Below are 20,723 nucleotides of genomic sequence, written 5' to 3'. Positions count from 1 at the left end.
GCAAATGGAGTTGTTACACTCTTCCTACCCACTTTAATCTGACCATCCTGCAAACAGGGCCTGACTTCAGATCCTGGAAAAGGTAATTTTCTTGGCAACAATAAATCACTACTTCTAGAAGAACCATGCTGTCTGTCAAACCCTTGGGTTCGTTAAGGCAGCCTCCCCCTGCTGACCTACGTCTGCCTCCTAGCATAACCATGAAGCATCTTATGCCAAAACGATTGCAAAGACTGAAGCTCTCTTTGAAGGCAGGCAAGCAGATGTACCAAAACAGTCACTGCTCATTTTGGTTTGGGGTTTGCCATTTGTTTTTTTCTTAAAGTGAGGTGCTACGTCATTTAAATGCTCAAAGCATGACTAACAGGGTCACTGAGCTGCTGTATGAAAGTGCTAATTCAGTGACTCCATGCTACCGGCATGCGACTCTTCTGAGCACCCTTGTGAGATTCAGGAGTTTCTTCTCAAGGCAACCTCACACGAGAGACGATTGCAAGGTTGTCTCCAATTCCTGCAATCCTACTAGTAACACATCTTTACTGTCACGGATGATGGTCTGCTCCATCTCCTGCATCCTCACTGAAAACGTAAGTTTTCTAGGAAAACCATAGACATCCTTTACACTGGCAGATACAGCTTTGGCCTTGATGACAGTTTGGGTGATACTAATGTGGGGGCATGAGTGTAAATGGCCATGCAGTCCAAATTCACCAAGCAGTTCTTGCTCTAAGAAGACAGGAAACTGTAAGGTAGCTATTACCATGCTTAATGTTAAGCACGTACTTAAACATTTTGTTGAATTAGTGCCTAAAGCACTGGGTAAGTGCTAAGCAGGTTGCTTATCTGCAGCGTCAGAAGTGAGATGCTGAATAAGCTGTTCCTCTTTCACTACTGCTGTTCTCTGCCTCAGTTTCCCATGAGAACGATAGAGGAAATGACAAAGATTTGCTTTGTAAAACCTGAATCATGAGACAAAAGCTGGGTGTCACTTCACGAGTCCAAGGCCTAGATACTTCCCACTGGATCACTTCCCCTAGTGTTTGTACTCCGCTCTCCTCCCTGTGCTGCTCATGCAGGGGCCAAGATATCTTCCAAACCATCTGGAGGAGAAGAAATGTTTGAGGGTCACTGCCTCATGCAGCTGTAGCTTGGACAGTTAAGGGAGAAGAAAAGGACTGTCCTTCTCCTTCACTGTGCCATATATAAGATAATTTGTTAATGTAGCATCTAGATGAGCATACTCCACAGACAAGAAGCAGGACCTCATTCAACGAGGCAGTGGAGCACTGCAGAGCGATCTAAAAGAGGTCTGCAAAAGCACAAAATGACATGGACTTGGGGAAGGGGTGGGGAAAGCTAACAGAAAAAAAAGAAAAAAAAAAAAAAAAGAAAAGAAAGCAGAGCTTGCCCTATAGTCCTTTTAATACTCTCTAGGGAACAACCCTTACTGTAAATTGTGCACGAGAATAAAGCAGGAAATTCTTTGAGAAGAACATTCAGCACCAGACTGAGGTAAATGAAGACTTATAAATTATGGCACAGTTTGTGCCCAGGAAGTAAGTGGCTGCTGTGCCTATCAGCACATCATGTGCCCAGTACCTGGCACCACTGGCTTTAAGGTGAGGAACTTCATCCTTCCCAGGAAGCACCTTGGTCAAGCTGGAGGAAAGATGGAAGCACTGATGAATTATCACTCAGCAGGACAAAGGCCAGACTTCACAACCGATCTCCCCTCCTCCTAGGCTCAACCCACACCACAGACACCTGCAGACCCATCAATGTCCATCTGTTCCAGTGCAGCTGTGCTAGCACGTGTGCCTATGGTGGACACAACTGCATTGATAAAACTACACTTACACTGGGAAAACTGGTTTCACTAGTGGGACAGTGGTGATTTTTACTGAGCCAGTGCTTTACTGTGTGGCCACTCTGCCAGTATGTGCTGCCTGCTATTCCTGTCCATGTAAAGTACTGATACAGCTTCAAAAAGATTTCTCTTCCTTTCTCTGGCCTGTACTCCCACACTTTCAGGAAGCTGTCTGAGCTTCCCAACCTCTCATTTTCTAATGTGCTATTCCTATACACACGCAAAGAGTCCCAGCAACTCTGCTTCAAAGCACAGAGAGCCAAAAAATCCACCACAACCTCAGGACTGCAGGAATCAGAAGGGGCACTTGAAAACATGCAGCAGCGCTGCTGAAGAGACAAGTGCTCAAGGTGCCCCAGCCCTAAGAAGAGCAGTGGATGATACATTTATGCTCACCGCAAAATGGCCAGAAGTGCGAGTGAAATTCCTCGGGGGTCACTGAGGCAATGAAAACTATTCCAGGAACGTATCCTCCTGGCCCTTCTCAAGGCATTTAAGCACCAACAGCTCTTCACAGGGGTACCTGTGAAGGGAACAGCTAGGAAAGATGCTCAAAAGGGACTCCCTCCCCCAACACTTCCACTACTCTCACGTACAACGCCAGAGAGAAGCTTAAATCAACATCCAGCTTCCTACAAAACCTCAGCTCACCAGAAAAACATGCAGGAACACTCTCTGGGGACAGAGGAGGAAGAAAAAAAAATGACCTACCCAGATTTGGAGATTATTATTTACAGGGCTGAAAACATCCTCCCACAACTGTACACACACCTTTCCTTGTCTGCAGTACCAGTCCCTCGTTAAAAAAAAATAGTGTAATAAAACTGCTGAACATGATCTAATTCAAAGGTGGATTTAATAAAAATGACTCTAAGACATAGACAAGTCCAGCAAGGGCAGCTCCAAAATCATCTGTCCATCTGCTCAACTAACTCTAATGGATGTGGATTCTGTAGGAACAGCTGCTGTGGTTTGGAAAGTGCCCATTCCCAGATGGGTTGGCCAAAATTGACCACTTTCATCTAGAAAATGAAGTAAGGAGTAGCAATCCTGGAAGTATGACTGGCAGGTCAGAGCCACTGTCCCGTAACAGAGTGGAGAGCTTCTACTACCAGTATGGCAGGAGGTATTTAAGGGCAGCAGGTAGAAATAGGTGTAGTCATCCAGCAGGGTTAATGCGGAAACTGAGGTTCTAACCAGGGATTTCCATTCTTACATAATTTTTTCCCCAAAAAAAGATAAAAGCCTCACTTTCTGATATTTAGGAGTTCTCTTTGATAATTAAAATGTTCCCAAAGCTAATGGCTATCTATTTATAGCAAAGTGTTTTATCAAGAACTACTTTTCATTTTTAAATTATAAAGAAGAAAAAAAAAGTAGATTCAGCATTAGACCTCTTTGCTACTTAGTATCTAGTAGCAGCTGAACAGGTCTGAAATACTACTACACTACTCTGGCAGCTAGGTACCCATGAGTGATGTAAAATATATGGAGAGAGGAGAGGAAACACGTCTCAGATGTGACCAGAGATAAAAACAAAAAATTCAAAAAAACAGATACACACATGCACAAAAGATGAGCACTGTAAGCAAATGGGAAAGAGATTTAATTATAAATAAAGATGTTTTTCCTCCAATTGCAATACACACAAGAAATGATGACAAAATAATAGCCAGGCATATGGAAGACAGGTGAACAGCAGACACCAAAACTAACGTCAGATGCCATCTGAGAGACCTTCCAGGTGTTTTACATTTCACAGAGAAACAAAACAAAACAAACCCTTCCCCAGCATCTAAGCCTAATTAATTTTCCAAGTAGTAGGCTTGGGAGGAAAAGATGTTTCTGCCTGATACACTTCGAAGCGGCAGTGGACAGCAACCTTGTGTCCCTACCTCCCTCCCCTTCCATCAGCTGGAGACGCACATCAAAGAGGCTGATTCATCTGGGCAGTATCAGCCATCTCGGACAATTTGCAAGTCCTGAGCTTAGCTGGGGAGGAGGCAGGTGGACAGATGGCAGGTCACTTCCGTCAAGCCCGTGAGCTCCTGACCCCTGTGTCCCTCCCTGACCAGCCCAACAGAGAGACACGTCAAGTCATCTGGAATTACAGAACCTGCACAACATCGGGCAATCCCTGTGTCCCTTGACACTGGGCATGAAAGGTGGCCAGCCAGCAGTGGGGAATAAACCCAGAGGGTTGTCCTCTGCCTGCCAGGAGGCTGTCTCAGGTCTGGCGTGAAACACTCGTTAGAAAAGAATAGCAACAGACTCCTCTTGTGACCACTTACAAGACCCTCTGGCCTTAAAAATGTCTACTTGATATTACTACTTCCTAATGTTGCTGTTCTTGGTACCACAGTCAGTAGAGCTCACCAGAATTTATTATTAGATGGTGTGGCTCTATCTGTTTTCTAAGAGAAAGGTGTTTCAGTGAACTTCCTCATGTCACGTCAGGACAAAAACTAATAACAGAACTCTAGCATGCCGAATCCTTCTGCTTTACATGACATTGCCTCTGAAAACCAGACAAATATTAAGAACTTCTTGGAAATCTGAGCATTTTTTTTATATCATTGACATCTTATTTCACACTTGAGTTTTTGGAAATTAATTAAAAGCAGTGACATGTGTGGGGGGGAAAAAAAAGAAAAAAAAGCCCCTTGGCTAGCTTTTGTTTTACCAGTAACTAATGAGATTTCTTTTTCTCTTATCTCTTGCCTAACTATTCCTATTAGGCTTCCACCAAAGACCCTTGAAGCAAAGGAGTACAGAGATCAGCGCCAACTGAACACTTTTGTCTGATAATCTCTGTCAAATTCTTGTTTCTTAAAGAATGACTTCTTCTTTAACTGCAAAAGCTCCTATAATACCTCAAGTAACTTTGGAGGAGCGAGGCGAATTGTTCGAGTCTTCAGCACAGTCATCATGTAAGCCACTATCAACTGGAAGGAACTTTCTCACCAAAATCTAACCAAATCTCCAATCTTAGGCTTATACTAAACTAATAGCTCAGCAGTTTTGCATGTGCAGATGAGTTGAATTTAATTTTTATTAAATTTTCATCAAATTCATTTTGATCAGATTTAATTTTCATTAATTTTTAAGTTCATTATTCTAGCTGTGACTCAGGGCCCTTCAACACATGAACAAAGCCAATGATGTCTTTGAGACAAAAACAAAAGTTAAAAAAAAATAGTGTGAAATTCTCAAAATCCTATCTGAGCACTATTAAAAGCTGACTCCTGTTGACAATAATGCAGCAACATTAATCATCTGAGTAAGAAGCTGGGGCAAAATCATTGTTAATCATTTGTACTTTAGGAGCATAAATAGTTTCTACCCAAGATCAGATTCCATTTTGCTCCATTTTATGGAGTGGTAATCACAGAGTAAGTGACTTTAAGGTCACAGGGAATGCAGTGTCAAAGCTGGGACTGAACTAAAGCTTTCTACCTCTCTCTACAGTACTTTCACCTAAAGCCTATTCTTCCTGTCTAATATAATTAGAATTGTGCCAGGCTGGTGTATTTTTATAACTGTGTTACAAGGCTAGTAGTGAAGGTGTAAGAAAAATACAACAAGGGCTATGAAATAGCCTAGTTCTCTACAGCAAGCATTGCACAAACATCCTTCTCTCCAAAAAGATATCCATAGGGATAATACAGAGTTCCCAGGAAAGCTGAGGAGGAGCATGGTTCACAAGGAGCTAGTATTTATGGCTCAAACATACCATTTCCATGCTTGCGCGTTCCAGGGACACAGCTTGAATTGTCACTGAAACTCTGAACTGAGCTCTAGATTAGGCATGTGAGACAAACTCCCCCCGGCCCAAGGAGGCTTCTCACTGCATGGTCCATACGGTCTGCCAGGACCAGCAGCACAGAACAGCATAAATTTTCAACCATAACGTCAGGCGTTTGGTATTCAGCATTCTCACGGCTTTTTAAGACGACTCAAAATGTCTAAGTGCTTCTTCCTATCAAAGCAAACCTGATCAGGGCTGGCAGCCTGCGAATCGCAGCAGCAGGGCTCCATGCCGATACCAGCGGACTCATTCGTCCCTCCATGCAATGCCTCAACCTGCACACGACATGGACAACCTGCGACAAACAGTTTGGTGTTTACGGTTATAAGAAAAAGAGAGACTGTTTCTTCACAAAGCAAGACCCATGTTTTAAAACCTGAAAGCAAACAGTCATCACTTTTCCCACAGCGATTCCATCCAGCCCAAAGCAACAGCGCTTATAAAGAAAGCAGGCAGGGATCCTTAAAGGCTTTGGTTTGATTTCAGGTAACACAGACCTGGCCAAAACATTATTCTGAGTTTCATCTACGCTTTAATCCCACATCAGTTGGCACCAACACCAAAAGAAAGGCCCTGCCCTCCTTCTGTTCCCAGCATCCATCCCCACCTCCATACCATTCCCTGCCCTCTTTTAGCACAGCCATCCACCTTAATCCAGCTCTGTTCCCCTACCCAGTCCATGCCTGCCCAGCCACCTGTGTCTGCGCAAGGGAGGGCACAGGCAAAGGGAGGGAGGAGATCATTCAGGGTGCTACCACAGGACATTCATTTAAAGTTCTCAGCAAACTACTTCCCCAGCATTAACAACAACAGCACCCTGGTGTAGCGCCCTTAAAGAAGGCTAAAAAACCTGCTAAGTGACCAGCTTCACATTAGCCCACCTAAGCTGGGCATGGGCACTCACAGGGTCATTCACAGACATATTCCCCGCTGGTGACAGGGACTGTATGACAGTATGGGACAGGCACACTGTAAAAGATTTCAGAAATCAGAAAAGACTTCAGAAGCAGACATGATCAAGTACGGATCTGGAGAAACGGATGTCTCGGCACAAAGGATTTGTGCCTGGGAAAACACTGGGTTTTCAGGGCTTCTTAACAAGGCCCTAGGTAGTATAATTAACAATGGACAGCAATGGGACTAAAGAGCAAGGAGCAAAGGCAAGGAAGCTAATAACCTGGCCACATGTGCAGCCAGCTACTTCTGCATACCGAGATCTCTGCATTGCCTTTCCCTTTCAGATAGATGTTATGCAAGCCAGCAACAATGGAAAAATCAAAAAGTCTAACGCTATCGTTTCATCTGATACCTTGTTAAGAAATCAAAGTTAAAGTACTTCCATTACTGGTCTAAATAACTCCAAGTTTACCACTGTATCACCACACAGGTTCAGACTGCAAGCCAAGCTTCCCCCCCCCTTTTTTTCTATTGGAAGGATAAAAATCAGAGAGAATATCACTCTCTAAACCAAGCTTCTAAAACCAAGCATATCATTTAACTTCTATTTCAAGTCACATGGTGAACAAAAGGCCTTTGCAATCTGCCTTTTTTTTTTTTTCTTCCTCTCTCTTCCACCCACCCTCCTGTAGTCTGGTCACTACCACTTTTAAAGCCTGTGGCTATAAACACACGAAAGAGGAAAAACTCAAGGTACAAACCTGGAGAAAAAAGCAGCATGAAAACTGTGCATGAATGAACAGGCTATACATTGGAAAACACAAGAAAAGAGCGGCATGAGCCCTGAAGGAGGCATTAGAAAACTTAGCCGTATCTCACCCAACCTTAAAACAGGGCTGCCTTCAAGAGTTCACATTAAACTGCTCATTTGCCCCAGCTCTCACTTCAGCACCTAGTTCAATGGAGCCATGAAATAACTAACACTCAAAGCCTAAGTCTGGGTGGAAAACCAAAAGTTAAACAGTTGAGCGCAAACAACTAAGGTAACAGAAAATCATAAACTAAAGAGGACCTACAGTATGTGACAAACAACATATTCCTTGGCCACAGGATTACATACTACTGTGCTCATACACAGGAGCAGGAAAGTATGACAAGACTCTGTCCATGGTGTGGTGCCTGGAGAGCCCTTAAATAAGTGAATTCAGTGCAGAAAAATAAAATTATCCTCCTTCTGTTTACCTCCTGGTAAAAGATAATTCCTTCAGCTACCAGGATCTTCCAGGAATTCTTGCTTTTGTACCATGCTGGTAATGGATATAAAAGAGCCAGGAAGGAGCCTGTCCCAGCGGCAGTGCCCAAGCTAGGGTAGGATTTCAAGAGCCACTTAAGAGTGAGCAGGTTGTTCACCATGGGCCTGAAACTAAGCTCGGGCTCTGTCCCAGCAAAGGAGGACAAACATGCACCATGCTAATTAGTAAATTGCTATGTTATCAGACTGCTTCAGTACGCCGCTTTAAACAAAGGGATTGGTAAAGGGCACATGCAAATATTTGTAGGACAAGCATAGCTCAAGAAATCATTCACCTGCACTGAAAAAAAACGCTTTGTATATTCAGGGCGCCATGAGAAAGTCCCATGCGCAGGCTCACTCATTTCTTAATCATTATGTGTAGAAAGCTGAAATCCAAGCACTCAGTAAATAACACTTTCTCCTCACTTTTCTCAGTTTCTAGGAGCTTGAAAAGTCACGGGTTGATTGAAAGGCAAGGAGGCTGTATTAAGATAGTCATTTCAAAGCAGATTTGAGGTATGTTGATGGAATAAATATGGAAGCGCTGGCACGGTCCCCATACTGTATAACACTTGCTCATCAGTTGGGTGGTTAGGTTCATGCCATCTACACAAACACATCCTAATCCTGCATGGAATGATGTTCACTCAGCTCTTATCAAGTGGCAAAGGAGGTGTGGCTGGAACAGCTCGTAGGATTACAATTATTCAAGAATCTCGTGCATTTTTTTTGCCCTCTGTCAGCCAGATCTTTGGAAAAACTTAGAGAAATAAAGTAAATGAAAGCAATTAGTGCCAATAAATGCCGTCACAGCCAGAAAGGAGAGTCAAGGACAGGAAAGTCCCCAAGTATTGTCTGGAACAAAGTTCACTGAGAAGTCCTTCATAGTCTGAAGAACATTTGCCTCATCAATTTCAAATGGGCAGCGTGCCACTGCTAAGGAACATCACAACTGAGAGCAAGACACAGAGCAGACGGTCCAACTCACACCAGTGGTCTTCTCAACTACTGAAATTCCACTTAGCAAAGCTACCGGGAGGCCAGCACCACAACACGAAAGTCTGAAATGGGGGGCTAGGGGAGAGTAACAGATTGAGTCACAGCAAAGGTCTGCCCAAGCTGGTATCACATCTCTAGTAATGGCCAGTAAGAAATGTTCTGGGGAAAAAAATGCATAAGAAATAAACTATCTTACACCCTCTCCCAGCAATCTATAGATTAGGGACTTTTTGAGCCAAGCACTGTATCTGTATGTTTGCAATTAATGATCCTGAATAGATCCATTTAACATAAATTGTTTTTCAAAAGCAATTACCTTTCTGGCCCTATATTATATGTTTGGCAGTAAGTTCTGTAACCTCAACATATGCTGTGTGAAAACACACTTCCTTCTCTTTAAAACTGCTGCTGGATGTTTTCATTCAGTGCCCCTCGTTTCCACGTGACGAGATTTATAACCACTTCTATGTTCATCTGCTCTCTCCTTTTTATTTTTATAAATTTTATAAATCATATTTTTGCAATTTCTACAGTGGGTCCAACAGTTTACAGCTGCTGTTAAAGCAAACTCCTCTCCCTTAGTTTTTAATTCTTTCACTCCTAATCCCAGCCTACTTCCCTGCATCCTGCTTTCTTTCCTCCATTAAACTCCAAAAAATTGCTATAATCTCACATCTACTGATAATTTAGGGTAGGTGAGAAGAAGTATGGATACTAGATCTCTGATTCAAATGGTACCTATCCTCACAGGAGTGAATGCTATGCTATGTCAAAGCTTGTGTATCGCAGCAGCGCTGAACGTATTTGACTTTCTGCAATTCTGAAGGTAGATAGAGCAACAGAAGGTAGGGTAGCTCAGAGCAACACACTCTGGTGACTTGGATGGAAATCAGCCTCCTGGGGAGAAGAAATAGGACTGTGAGGTCCTCAATACTCAATACTCAGCCCAGCAAGCAGGACAGGCGAGCACATCAGAGCTGCCCACAGTGTCAGAATGGCCTAAGAAAGGTCTAATCTGTTTAGGTATAAATTCTTCTTTAATTTCATATGAAATTTTAAATAGGTATGTTTGTTTTTAAAGGGTATATTGAGATCGAGTCATAACTGTTACAGAGAAAGATAAATTAAAAGATAAATCTCGAGCACAAAAATTCACAACAAAGCATGAAAGAAAATCATAACATTAGAAACAGTGGGAACCACTGTTACACACCTAGAATGTAGGCCTGCCAAAGAGTCAAGCCAACTTTTAGCATCCAATATAGAAAGAATATTTTCTTTTTTCTATTAAGTCAGTTAGCTCATTACGGTGATTAGTTTACACAAGTTGGAAAAAGCTTTAGAGCTGCAGAAACAGGAAGTTTGTTTTCTTCTTCCAAACAACAAATAAAAAGAAGGGGCTAGAGAACAAAACCTACTAGTTCTATGAACAGCATGACCATTAAAAAAAAAAAAATCATTTGCTTGAGGAAAAAGCTTATTATTTATCAATTAAACAATATTATCTGAAAACGTGCCACATAATTCCTTTTCAAGTATATTTACCAAAACATGCTTTTTATTTTAAGAATTATTTTAAATTCTTAGGGGCTTAAAGGGGAGAGGAAATTGCATTTTTAATTACATTTCCTTACCAAGTCAAATGCAGTTGATCGCAACTAAGAAAAAAACAATCATCTAGCAAAAAAATTGTGGCATTATTTTCCAAAATAAAAGCCTAATCAGGCTTGTATGAGGCCTTCTAATTATTAAATGGACCTTGTACAGATTAGTGGAGAGGGGAATTTTATTTAACACAAAGGCAATATTTAACTGCATATCAACATACTTTCATGCCTATCCACTAACGCCTGTCGGTTTCTCTTTAGAAAATAATAACTAAAAAGTACACACGCAAACAACACTGAAACTGCAAATCTATCCTTCTTCTTACTGCTTTAAAATAAACAATTGAAGCTCAACGTAAGGCCTGACAACATCTAAAGCATTTCTTAGCAAATCGGGCAGCCCAGTAACCGCTTGCAACATTTGATCAGGTAGCAAATGCAGCAACTCTTACTCTGTCCCAGCTGGGGCACTGATTGTCACGCACATGAAAAAAAGTAACCACTTAAACATATTTTAAGGGGTAATTATGGGAACTTGGAGACCTTTGGAAAAGCACAGTTCAGCCCATACTTGGATTCTAGAAGCAAACAGTGTCTTTTCCTCTAAACCGGAAATCTTGCCCTTTTTTGAAAAATCTTTAATTCCTCTTCCATGTATTCCCTTGAAGGTTTTTCCTTCTTTCAGTTGAATGTGAAGAACTAGAGCAACAAAACAAATTCCCTGCTAAGTCCAAGCAATCTGGACTTCACAGATCCCTCCCAGACTCAGAAAGACACAAATTCTTACCCAGATCTTCTCCCATGTACAACTACTGCTTTGGAAGGCAGAACTGCTGGGGACTGAGATAGAGACTTGGGGAACAATTCTTAAGGGAAAAAGTAGTAATTTCAGGCAAGCTTTCCACAGTGCAAAATTCTACATGACAACATCTGAACACCAATACCTTTTCAGAGCAATGATCTCTCTTGCCAAGCCTCTTGTCCCCCACAGACAAAAGTCTGCATCTCAAGAAAGGTAAAACAGACAGGAAAAGCAGTCTTTTCCCAGTGTAATTTTAGGTTTCTCCAAGCAAACTCTCATACCTAGTATTTTCCACATGTTCTTCTACCCTCTTTTAAATTCATTAACACTTTAGGGCTTCACAGCATTCTGCAGAAGCGAATTCCATAATTTAACAACAAAGATGAGGTACTTATTTGAAACTTAGCTGAAGAAGTACTTGTTTGAAACTTGCTGGCTGGTAATTTCATTACTTGCCCTAGTTCTGTACTATCGGAAATAATTGGTCCCTATAAACCAATACTGTGTGATTTTATACATCTCTATCAAACTCCTCAGCAGTCTCCTTTCCAAGACAAAGAATCCCAGGCAACATCCTTTCTCTTCTTACAGAGGTCTCCTCGCACACTTGGCCAACATCACATCTCTTTTCTGCCTTGCCTCTGGTGCCACAATATGCTTTTGAATAATCAGAAATAGACGCTACATTCAGAGGCAGTGTATAGCATGGATTCACACTTACTTCTATTAGGCCCTCTGTTCTTTTCCTACTACAGTTTTATTTGCCTATTTGGCCACCACTGAAAGATAAACTTGGTTTCCTCCTCTTTTCTTCATCCACAAAATTGTTTCTAAAATATAGTCCCCATTGCAAGAGCAGTTCTAGGAAGTCCAGAAGCAGTTAAATAATACAGAAGAGCTCAGGGAGACCTCATTATTTCCACTGAACAGAAGGACCATGAGAGAGGAGAAAAACAATGCTTAACTACTTCACCTTCTCATCTCTACAAACTGTCAGAGCCCAGCTATGGCCCGGCAGCTCCACTAATTGGCAGCATATACACTATTAATTCACCCTCTTATTTTGAGGTTTAAAAGAAGTTGTAATTTGTCCCAGTTGGGAGGTAATAAAAACCTGACCATGGTCAGTCACGGCTGCCCTGACTCAGCCGGCTTGTGGTAACCTGCAAGGACATGGTATCTCCATGTGCTGAGACCAGCGGATGCACTATAACGCATGATGCACATCACAGGCCACATGCCACAAAATATTTTACAGCCCATCCATAAATAACCTTCTTCTCCAGGAAGCCGCTCCCACACTCCCCCCTGAATCTCCTTCCAGAGAACTCATTTGCTCACATCATTTGAAGGTAACACAACCATGCAGATTGGCAGCTGGGCACACCAGGGCTTCAGAGATACTGGAAACCAACTGACCACTCTGTCAGCACCTTCAGCTCCTCGGGTCCCACCACCCATAACCTCAATCCCCATGTAGGTTCAAGGAGGGTGGCTTTGCTTATACGTTCAAGCACTCAGCAGCGTCAGCACTAATCATTCAAGAGGCAACATGCTGCAAAACAACGTTCAGCAAAGCAAAAACGATCGTTTTTCTCCCAAGAAAGGATCCCAGCACAAACCTGAGAAAAAAAATCCTAGAAAGCAGGAAGAAGGCTCCCCAATACTGCTGCAGTTCTGGGTTTTCTCCATTTGACCTCCATTAGCAAATTTTCACAGCGAGTACCCCACCAATGATGGCGGCCTGCTTTACATTAAAACCCTTTTATGAAGGAAGAGAAAAAAAAAAAAAGGGAAAAAGAAATGGGAAGCGTGGTTTACAGATACTGAAAGACAGAAAGCCTCACTGTGGCCCTACTGACTGGACAAATTTGGTGTCTGAATTCTAGTGTTACTATCTCTGGTATGTTTATTACGCATGTCCTAGATCTGGTGGAACTCCAAGGTCCTGGATTTCCACAGAATTCCATACAATTTAGAGAACCATGCAGAGTTTCTGTTAATAGATGTTTTGGAGTAACTCATTAAAACCATAATGGAAAAATAACTTCAGCCACACTGTGTTGAAATACAAACCATATAAAGAAACTGATTTGCATGCCATCAATTTTAAGGAGACCCGTTACAGAATGCCAGTTGATTTGCTCCAGGTTAAGCTTTCAAAAAGCTTCAACAGGGATAATTTCCATGCATGATCTGACTCTACCTGAGACAGCTGTATTAAAAAAAAAAAAAAAAGCCCATCCACAGTCCCTATTTATAATAGCATTTTATTTTATTTAAAAGAATCAAAACTCTGAATCTCTGGATTTAATACTAGCCAGATGTTAACAGTTTAACATGTAAAGCATAGTTGTTGCATTCAAGTATTGTGTGTAAGGTTGTATTAACATACGATTCCCATAGGCACATCCAGTGCCACTTTTGACATTACAGGTGTCTTTGAAACGATTTACAATGCTGTTTATTTCCCTCTGCAAACATTCTGTAGAACACCAACATAAATGTCACCACAAGAAACACGTGCTCTCTCTTTCTTATCCATTTTTCTCCAGACTTTCTTCACCATGATAGTTAGTATTCACAAAATATATAAGGACAATACTGAAGTAAAAATGTGGCTTAACAAGGAATAACCTTTAAAAAAGTCATTTAGATGAAGAATCATTTATGGTTTTGTTTAATTGCTATACCCAGTTCACTTTGGAGATCAGGACTATTACAACAGAGAAGCAATAACATCTGTCAGTGAAAAGGCTAACTCCATCCTAAAGCCTTTATTTACCTCTGTTCAAAGTCCAAAACACAAGTTCTCCTTCAGTTTTCTGCATATATTTTCCAAACAGCAATGGCATCACTGAAAAAAAGTAGTAATCTAGTCAATCATGTTGAAGTCCTTACACTATTAATGACGAAGAAAAGTAAATAGCCGTCCTCTGTGCTCCAATAAAATACTGCCTAAAGACAACTCTCTAACACTAGAACCAATATTGTCTAGATGTGGTTTGGTTTGTAGACCTAAAAAATAATCAAGGATAGTGGGAACAGAGGCAGGCACAGCACAGGCAGGCCTGTTTGGTCTCTTCATTCAGGCCAAAACTGAGTATTGGTTTGGTTGGCCTGCTGAAGCATGGTTTTGAACATTGAGGAGGCTGGGAAATGCAGTTTAAATTGGCTATCTGATAAACTTCATAACCACATGCAGAAGTGTGGCCCTAGAATACCAGGTGCTCTACATAGCACCTGGCCTCTTCAAGACCTCATAGAGTACATGGGCTGCCCCAGGCAGGCTCCTTCCTCGTAGAGCAAAGGGACAAAGACTTCGTATTGTAACAAGGCTAGCAGCCTACCACCAGCTTTCCAAGTGGGTTTTCCCATACCAGAAGATGAATATCTGATCTACTAGAGATACAGGCCCTCCTTCCCCCAGGAAAAATAACAACTGGGAAAGACAGTGGCCTTGTGAAGGTTGCTGGGATTGCTCTGTCCATCAGATCCTGCCCTTGGCTACCATCTTGCCCAACAGCTCCCGCCCTGGGCCAGGAGGAGGGTTGCGGCAGGAGAACGATGCCCTGTCATCGGCCCAGCTCCCCAAAGAAGCACTCAACCCATGCACAGAAACACCACCCTGCCCACCCAGGGCAGATCCAGCCATACAGACGTGGAAAAGCTGGAACATTTGCCCTTTCTGAGGGCTCAGCAGAGGTAAGCGGCCTCTGCTAAGAAAAGCCAACAGTCAAAGAACAATTAGGGAAAAAAAAAACAAACAAAACAAAACAAAAAAACAGAAACCTAAAAAGCCAGAAGGACATCAGCATCACTCACCGTCACCAATTGCTGTAACAAATGCTATTCATTTCCATGCTGCATTACAAATACTAAGCCTTGCTGCAGCCTTACAGAGGTGCCCTCATTACTATTTTATGCTGGTTTTGCAGATAGGGAAAGCATGACCAAAGCAAACATCTTCAGAAGCACTTGCTCCCTTTTGAATCACCTTTGCTTTGGGGATGTCTGGCGGAAGGCACTGAATCACAGATAATCCAAAACAAACACATGCAAAAAATAGGCAATTTCAGATTGCAGGTCAGAGCCAGGCTGTTGATCAAAAATGTAGGTTGCCTTAGCCCTTCTTTCTTGCAGTAAGCAGATTATTAGGAAAGCCTTTCTTATAAGGCTTCAGAATCCCGTCTGCCACTGGTAGGCCCTTACGGACTCCAACAACTTTTCTCAAAGGCAAAAAAAGGAGTTCTGCGTAACTGTTCGAGATTTCACCTCCTGCTTATCAATGTTTCTATCAGCGGAGCGTGGCTTAGTTGCCTCCCTACAAAAGGCACTTTGAGATGCAAGGTGCAATATATATGTAAATTATCATTAAAGTATCCTCTGTTTAATTGGGGCATTGCAGATCAGGGCTGCTGTGTTAATGGGTTGCCTCCCGGGAAACTTGTTTAGCCCTTAATGACACAGTGAATAGTAATGACCAGTGCTTAATTGGGACAGTATTAGTAAAATTTTGCTTCGGAAGGATTAAATTTACCCGGTGCCAAGGAGTTAAGTGATTAATCAGGTGGTAAATAAGTATGTACAGCTAAACTCCAGCCTTCTCCGATTCAATCCTACACCTACAGAACTTAATGGGAATTTTGTCATTGACACCAACACAAGCGGGATCAGCCTGCTCCTAGTACACAAGTTTGTTAATAAACATTACGGAATATGTCTTGCACAAACAAAGGTTCAGCTGTGGTTAAGGGTAACTTCATTCTGCCTGTCTGGTGCCTAGTGGTCCCTCAGCCTGGAAAGTTTTAATTATATCTCCTTACTAAGAAGTTTGTGTGGGGAGAATTCTTTGCAAAAACATCACAATAATAATGAAGAGACAAAGTGCTACTTAAAAATCAAATAAATCTGGAGAAGCAAGTTAGGTTTGAAAGCTCAACTATGAGGCTGAATCTATGCGTTTCAGCTTACACAACCAGTCTCTCTCTCTTTTTTTTTTTTTTCTTCTCCCCAATCATTACAAGTATATTGCATTTGAAATGACTGCCACCACCAAGATAAGTCCTCAAGCAACGGGGTCTGTACTGATTCCTGCGGGTCCTGCAATCACAAATGCCCTGTACAGCTCACTGCAAGGGAATGAACTCATACCACTTAATAAAACCTACGCTGGAGTCGGTTATGAAATCCAAGTTGCAGGAAGGCCTCTGCGTGCTCAGTGCTTGCTGTCCACAGAAAGTACCCCCATCTCAAGCTTCAGCCAGATGCAGGAGGGATATTGGCCTGGAAGAAGCCCTGGTCTGCAAAGTCTGAAGCTGCTCTTGCCTCCCTAGTCCCCACAGCCCCAAAACAACTGCACACTTGTGCCAACACTACTGTCTGTATGCTTGCACAGTAAACAAGAATGTCCAGCTCAAACCATGGAGAAGTCAAAACTCTATGACCATCTCAGGCTTGAATCTGCCACAAGTTTCAAACCTATCGGCTCATACAAAGAAAGCATTTATCTCCAAAGTGGTAGTTAACACCAAGGGTCCAACCTTCGCGCCAATCCCAGTTCGTCCTTCCCGCTCCCAGACTTTAATTTCTGACTCTCAGCAATACCTGCCTTCTGCAGCTTTAAACTCTTAAGTGGAGCTAACTGGAGGTACAGGATCTGCTTACCACAACTCCAGCAAGCACACATCCAAGTATCTGCAAGATCAGGATCTCAGCATTACCCTCCTCTCTCTGAGAATGAGTTCATACAAGTAAGTACACATACACACATTTGCCACAAAGCAAACACATATCAATATACAATTACACATAAATACTGATAAGAACTTGACACACACCAAGAGATTACTACCGAAAGTTTATACTGATTCAAAGCGGTGAAATACATACTGAAACTTCTCAAAGTCTTCCTAAACCTTATTAGAGTGCTCCTCTAATAAGGTGAGGTAGGGGGAGGCACAATGAATGCCTCGGGCATACGTGAAGTGCCAGCCCTCACTCCCCATGGCTCATCATGCCAGTTGCTGGACGATTTACTGCACACATCCTTGCCCCATGTCCAGGGAAGGAAAAAACAAACAAACAAAAACAAAACACATCCACTAGCACCACTGCTTCCAGTTCATGAGCTCCTAAGGAAACTCCCTGGCGCTGGCACCATGCAAAACCTGGATCCTTTTTTAGCATAACAAGCTTGCTCCTCCGTGCCTACCTCGCATCACACACCATCAGCTGTGCTGGCACCCGGGAGAAATCACGGTGTGCTTGTGTATCATGACAGAGTTTAAACAACTGCTCCTAAACCCACGGCTGATTAAAACTAACCTTTCATCTGTCTGAACACAACGAGCATCCAGAAAACAGCAGCAGCTGAAAACAAAACTATGAGAGAGTCACCCAGAGCAGTTTGACGGACAACGAGATGTCATCACCTTAAATCCACATCTCTGTTCAAATACATGTGCTCTCTGTATTTGAAACTACAAGAATTCTCATCAATTATCATAATCAAAAATGTCTTCCTCTTCTTCCTCTTTTTTTTTTTCTCCCCCCCTCCTTTTTTTTTTTTTTTTCTTCTTCTCTCCTCCTCTCTGCTTTTTGCCAGCAGTTTGGACACCATCGTAAATATCTTACCAGGACACTAGTTTCTATCTTCATACAAAGACAGACATAAGCATGAACGTGCAGACAAGCCACAAATTAAAAAATATATATATAAAAATAAAAATAAGCTCAGGCCAGGATGTTTAGAATTAGTCACTGTTAAAAGCCAGTTTCACAATATCCTTTCAATGTAATGAATAATAGCCATATTTTCATTTCTAAGCTCAAACAGGAGGAAAGACGCAAGAAAACTTTGCATCTGACTCCTGACAATATGAATCTAGTGTGTCTTGGCGAGGACCACTTTTACTGCCAGTGAAGTCAGTAATAGTTTTGTTACTGACTTCAGTAAGATCAAAAGTAAGACGCGCATTTTGAAAAAGACCCATTTCTAAAACAAGATAACACAACTCACAGTGACACTATTTTCTGGGGACACTCATGAGGACAAGAGAACATGTTCTACCTTTCTGTATTTCTGTATCTACTGACTTTTTTCCTAGTAAACGATACGTTACTGGGAAAAAAAAAAAAAAAAAAAAGGAGCTATACTTCAGTTTGTATATGTAGGGTTTTGCTTAGTTAATGATACAGATTTTGCCTGCACTAGCATTTTGCCATACTGCAACACGCAAACAATACCCCATTATCCAAATTGCCCGTCCGTGCTATGAAAAGTCAAACTCAACTCTCTAAGCCACGAGACTCCACGGGACACTGGCCTGGACGCATTTACCTCCGTGAAAGGAAATAAACCCAGAAGTTTCAAATTGCAGTAATGCTGCACAGAATGCAAGAGTCTTGCAGTAAATGTACAAACACAGAGGACAAACAAGTGAAAAAAATGCTTTAAGTTTTTAAACTGGATGCGCAAGCTTTTACTCTGGCCTCTTCCTTTCCTTTGGGACAGAGTTTGGAAGCCACCTTTTCCCTCTAGACATGGAGAGGGACACTAAAAGTCTATCTTGTCTGGAGGGTATTGGCTGCGAGCTGAAGAGAGGTTCCAGGTAGGCAGCAAGGCAAAGTGACTCCTAAAGAAAGTCAATAACCGGAGCGCGAAGCGAGGGAAGGAGCGCAGAAAGCGCTATTCCTAGCCGGCTGCAAGATAGGAAGGATCTGGACAAAAAAGGAAACTCCGTTCTGCTCCCATTGTCTCAGCTTTACGCTGCCTCCGCTCAAAGCCGCGGCCCAGCCTCGCAGGGCAACCCCTTGGCGTAGGCCGGCTGGCCACCAAGGGCAACGCCGGCGCCGCGGGGAGCGCGGCGTCCTCGTCCTCGCTGCCCGGCACTGCGCTACCTGCCAGCGCACAGGCACGGGGGCTGAAAACCAGAACTGCGATAGTTAGAACGAAATGAGCTCAGCTCTTGCTGGTAGCGCTGGTGACTACCAACTGCACCACTTCCACGCCTGGAAACTTTCTACCAAGTTCGCGGGCAGGGGAGGCGCGCGTGAATCCCCGCGCCGCCGCGCTGCGCAGGGCGCCGAGATATTAATTTAAAGCATCCGCCGCGCTCTCGCTGGGAGAAGCCGGTGCGGCGAAACCCGAGCCGCGGCCGCAGTTGCTGCCCTCTCCGGCCCGCACTGGGAGCAAGGGGCAGCCTCGCTCGGTGTGGGGCAGAGCCGCGGGCTTCGCGCTGGACTCCCAGTTGCAAAGCGGGGAGAGAAGGAGAAAAAAGGGGGAGAAACGGGGATATAATAAAAAGGCCCTCTCAGTGACCATCTTTCACCTCTTTAAAAATAATAATAATAATAATAAAGCGACGCCCTCATGAGATTCGCACGCGTGCGGAACGCCACATCTGGCAGAGGGAGCACCCAGATGTTGCGGGCAGCGGCGGAGCGAGGCTTCTCCCCCCCGCCCCACGGCCCGCGCCAACTTAGCGGGCAGCGCGGGAGCGCGCCCGGCCCGCGCCCCCGCGCGAAGGGAAAACAAAAACACGGAGGGGTCATCGCGCCGAGGGGGAGCGGGGTTGCAGGAGGGGGCTGGGGCGGGAGGGAGGTCTTTACCTTGATGCAACACTGAGCAGGAGTCTCAGACATGTCTCAGGAAGGAGAAATGGAAACAGGCAGGAGGAAGCGCGCGGCGGCGGGCGGGCGCGGAAGTTCTGGGGGGCTTCGCCCCACTTTCGGCTGCCGCCCTTCAGCGGGGAGCCGCCGCCACCATGGCCCGGCTGCCGCGCGGGGGGGCGCTCCGACGGCGGAGTTTCGCCGCCGCCGCCGCCGCCGCTCTTCAGCGGGGAGGGAGGACGCGGCGGGGGCGGGAGGGGGGCGCTCGCTTCTCCCCACGCGTGTGCGTGTGCGTGTGTGTTTGTGTGCGTGTGTGTATGGGGCGCCCGTGTGTGCGCAGGCGCGGGGGGCGCCGGGCGGCGGGATGGGGCGGGCGCTGCCGCCGCTGCCGTCCCCGCGCCCCGCCCGGCGGCTCCTTCCTGCCGGGGAGGGGCCGGGGGGCGCGCGGCTCCGCCCCCGCCGCCCATCGCTCCCGCGGCGCGCGCGGCCGGGGCCCGCACGGCTTCCCGGCACCGCGACCGCCCCTTAAAGGCGCCGCCGCCGCGGCCCGCGCGGGCGCCCGGGGAGCCCCCCGCGTTCCGGGAGGGCCCCGAAGCGGCCCTGACCGGGGCGGGCAGGTGGGTGGGCGGGGGAGGGAGGGAGGGTCCCGCGCGGGGCGCGTTTGAAAACCAGCGAAGCGCTGGCGCTGAGGTAAATAGCTCTGCAAATAGTGACAACGGCCGTAAAAGCAAGTACGTTAAAAAGGCAGCGCTGCAGGGACGGGCGGCGCGGGGCCCCGGGGGAGCGGAACAATGGCCTTTGTTCCGCCGGGGTGCGGCGGCCCCTTTAAGAGCGCC

At 44.5% G+C, this 20,723-nt stretch overlaps 1 protein-coding gene across 1 annotated transcript in view; it reads right to left on the bottom strand.

Moving 5' to 3' along the window:
• Positions 1 to 19,954, bottom strand: part of ETV6 (ETS variant transcription factor 6) — a 131,657-nt gene extending 111,703 nt beyond the window's left edge. Inside the window, exon 1 of the mRNA XM_010214945.2 lies at positions 19,888 to 19,954. Coding sequence (XP_010213247.1) covers positions 19,888 to 19,920 — 33 coding nt within the window. The 5' untranslated portion in view covers positions 19,921 to 19,954. The remainder of the gene's footprint in view (positions 1 to 19,887) is intronic.
• Positions 19,955 to 20,723: the final 769 nt, after the last annotated feature.

The sequence above is a fragment of the Tinamus guttatus genome, unplaced genomic scaffold, assembly GCF_059628265.1.
Source record: "Tinamus guttatus ecotype Peru unplaced genomic scaffold, ASM5962826v1 Tinamus_guttatus_pri_ptg000749l, whole genome shotgun sequence".
In the NCBI taxonomy this organism is placed as follows: domain Eukaryota; kingdom Metazoa; phylum Chordata; class Aves; order Tinamiformes; family Tinamidae; genus Tinamus; species Tinamus guttatus.
Note: the sequence above shows the minus strand (reverse complement) of the source record. Positions and strands in the feature narration are given on the sequence as shown.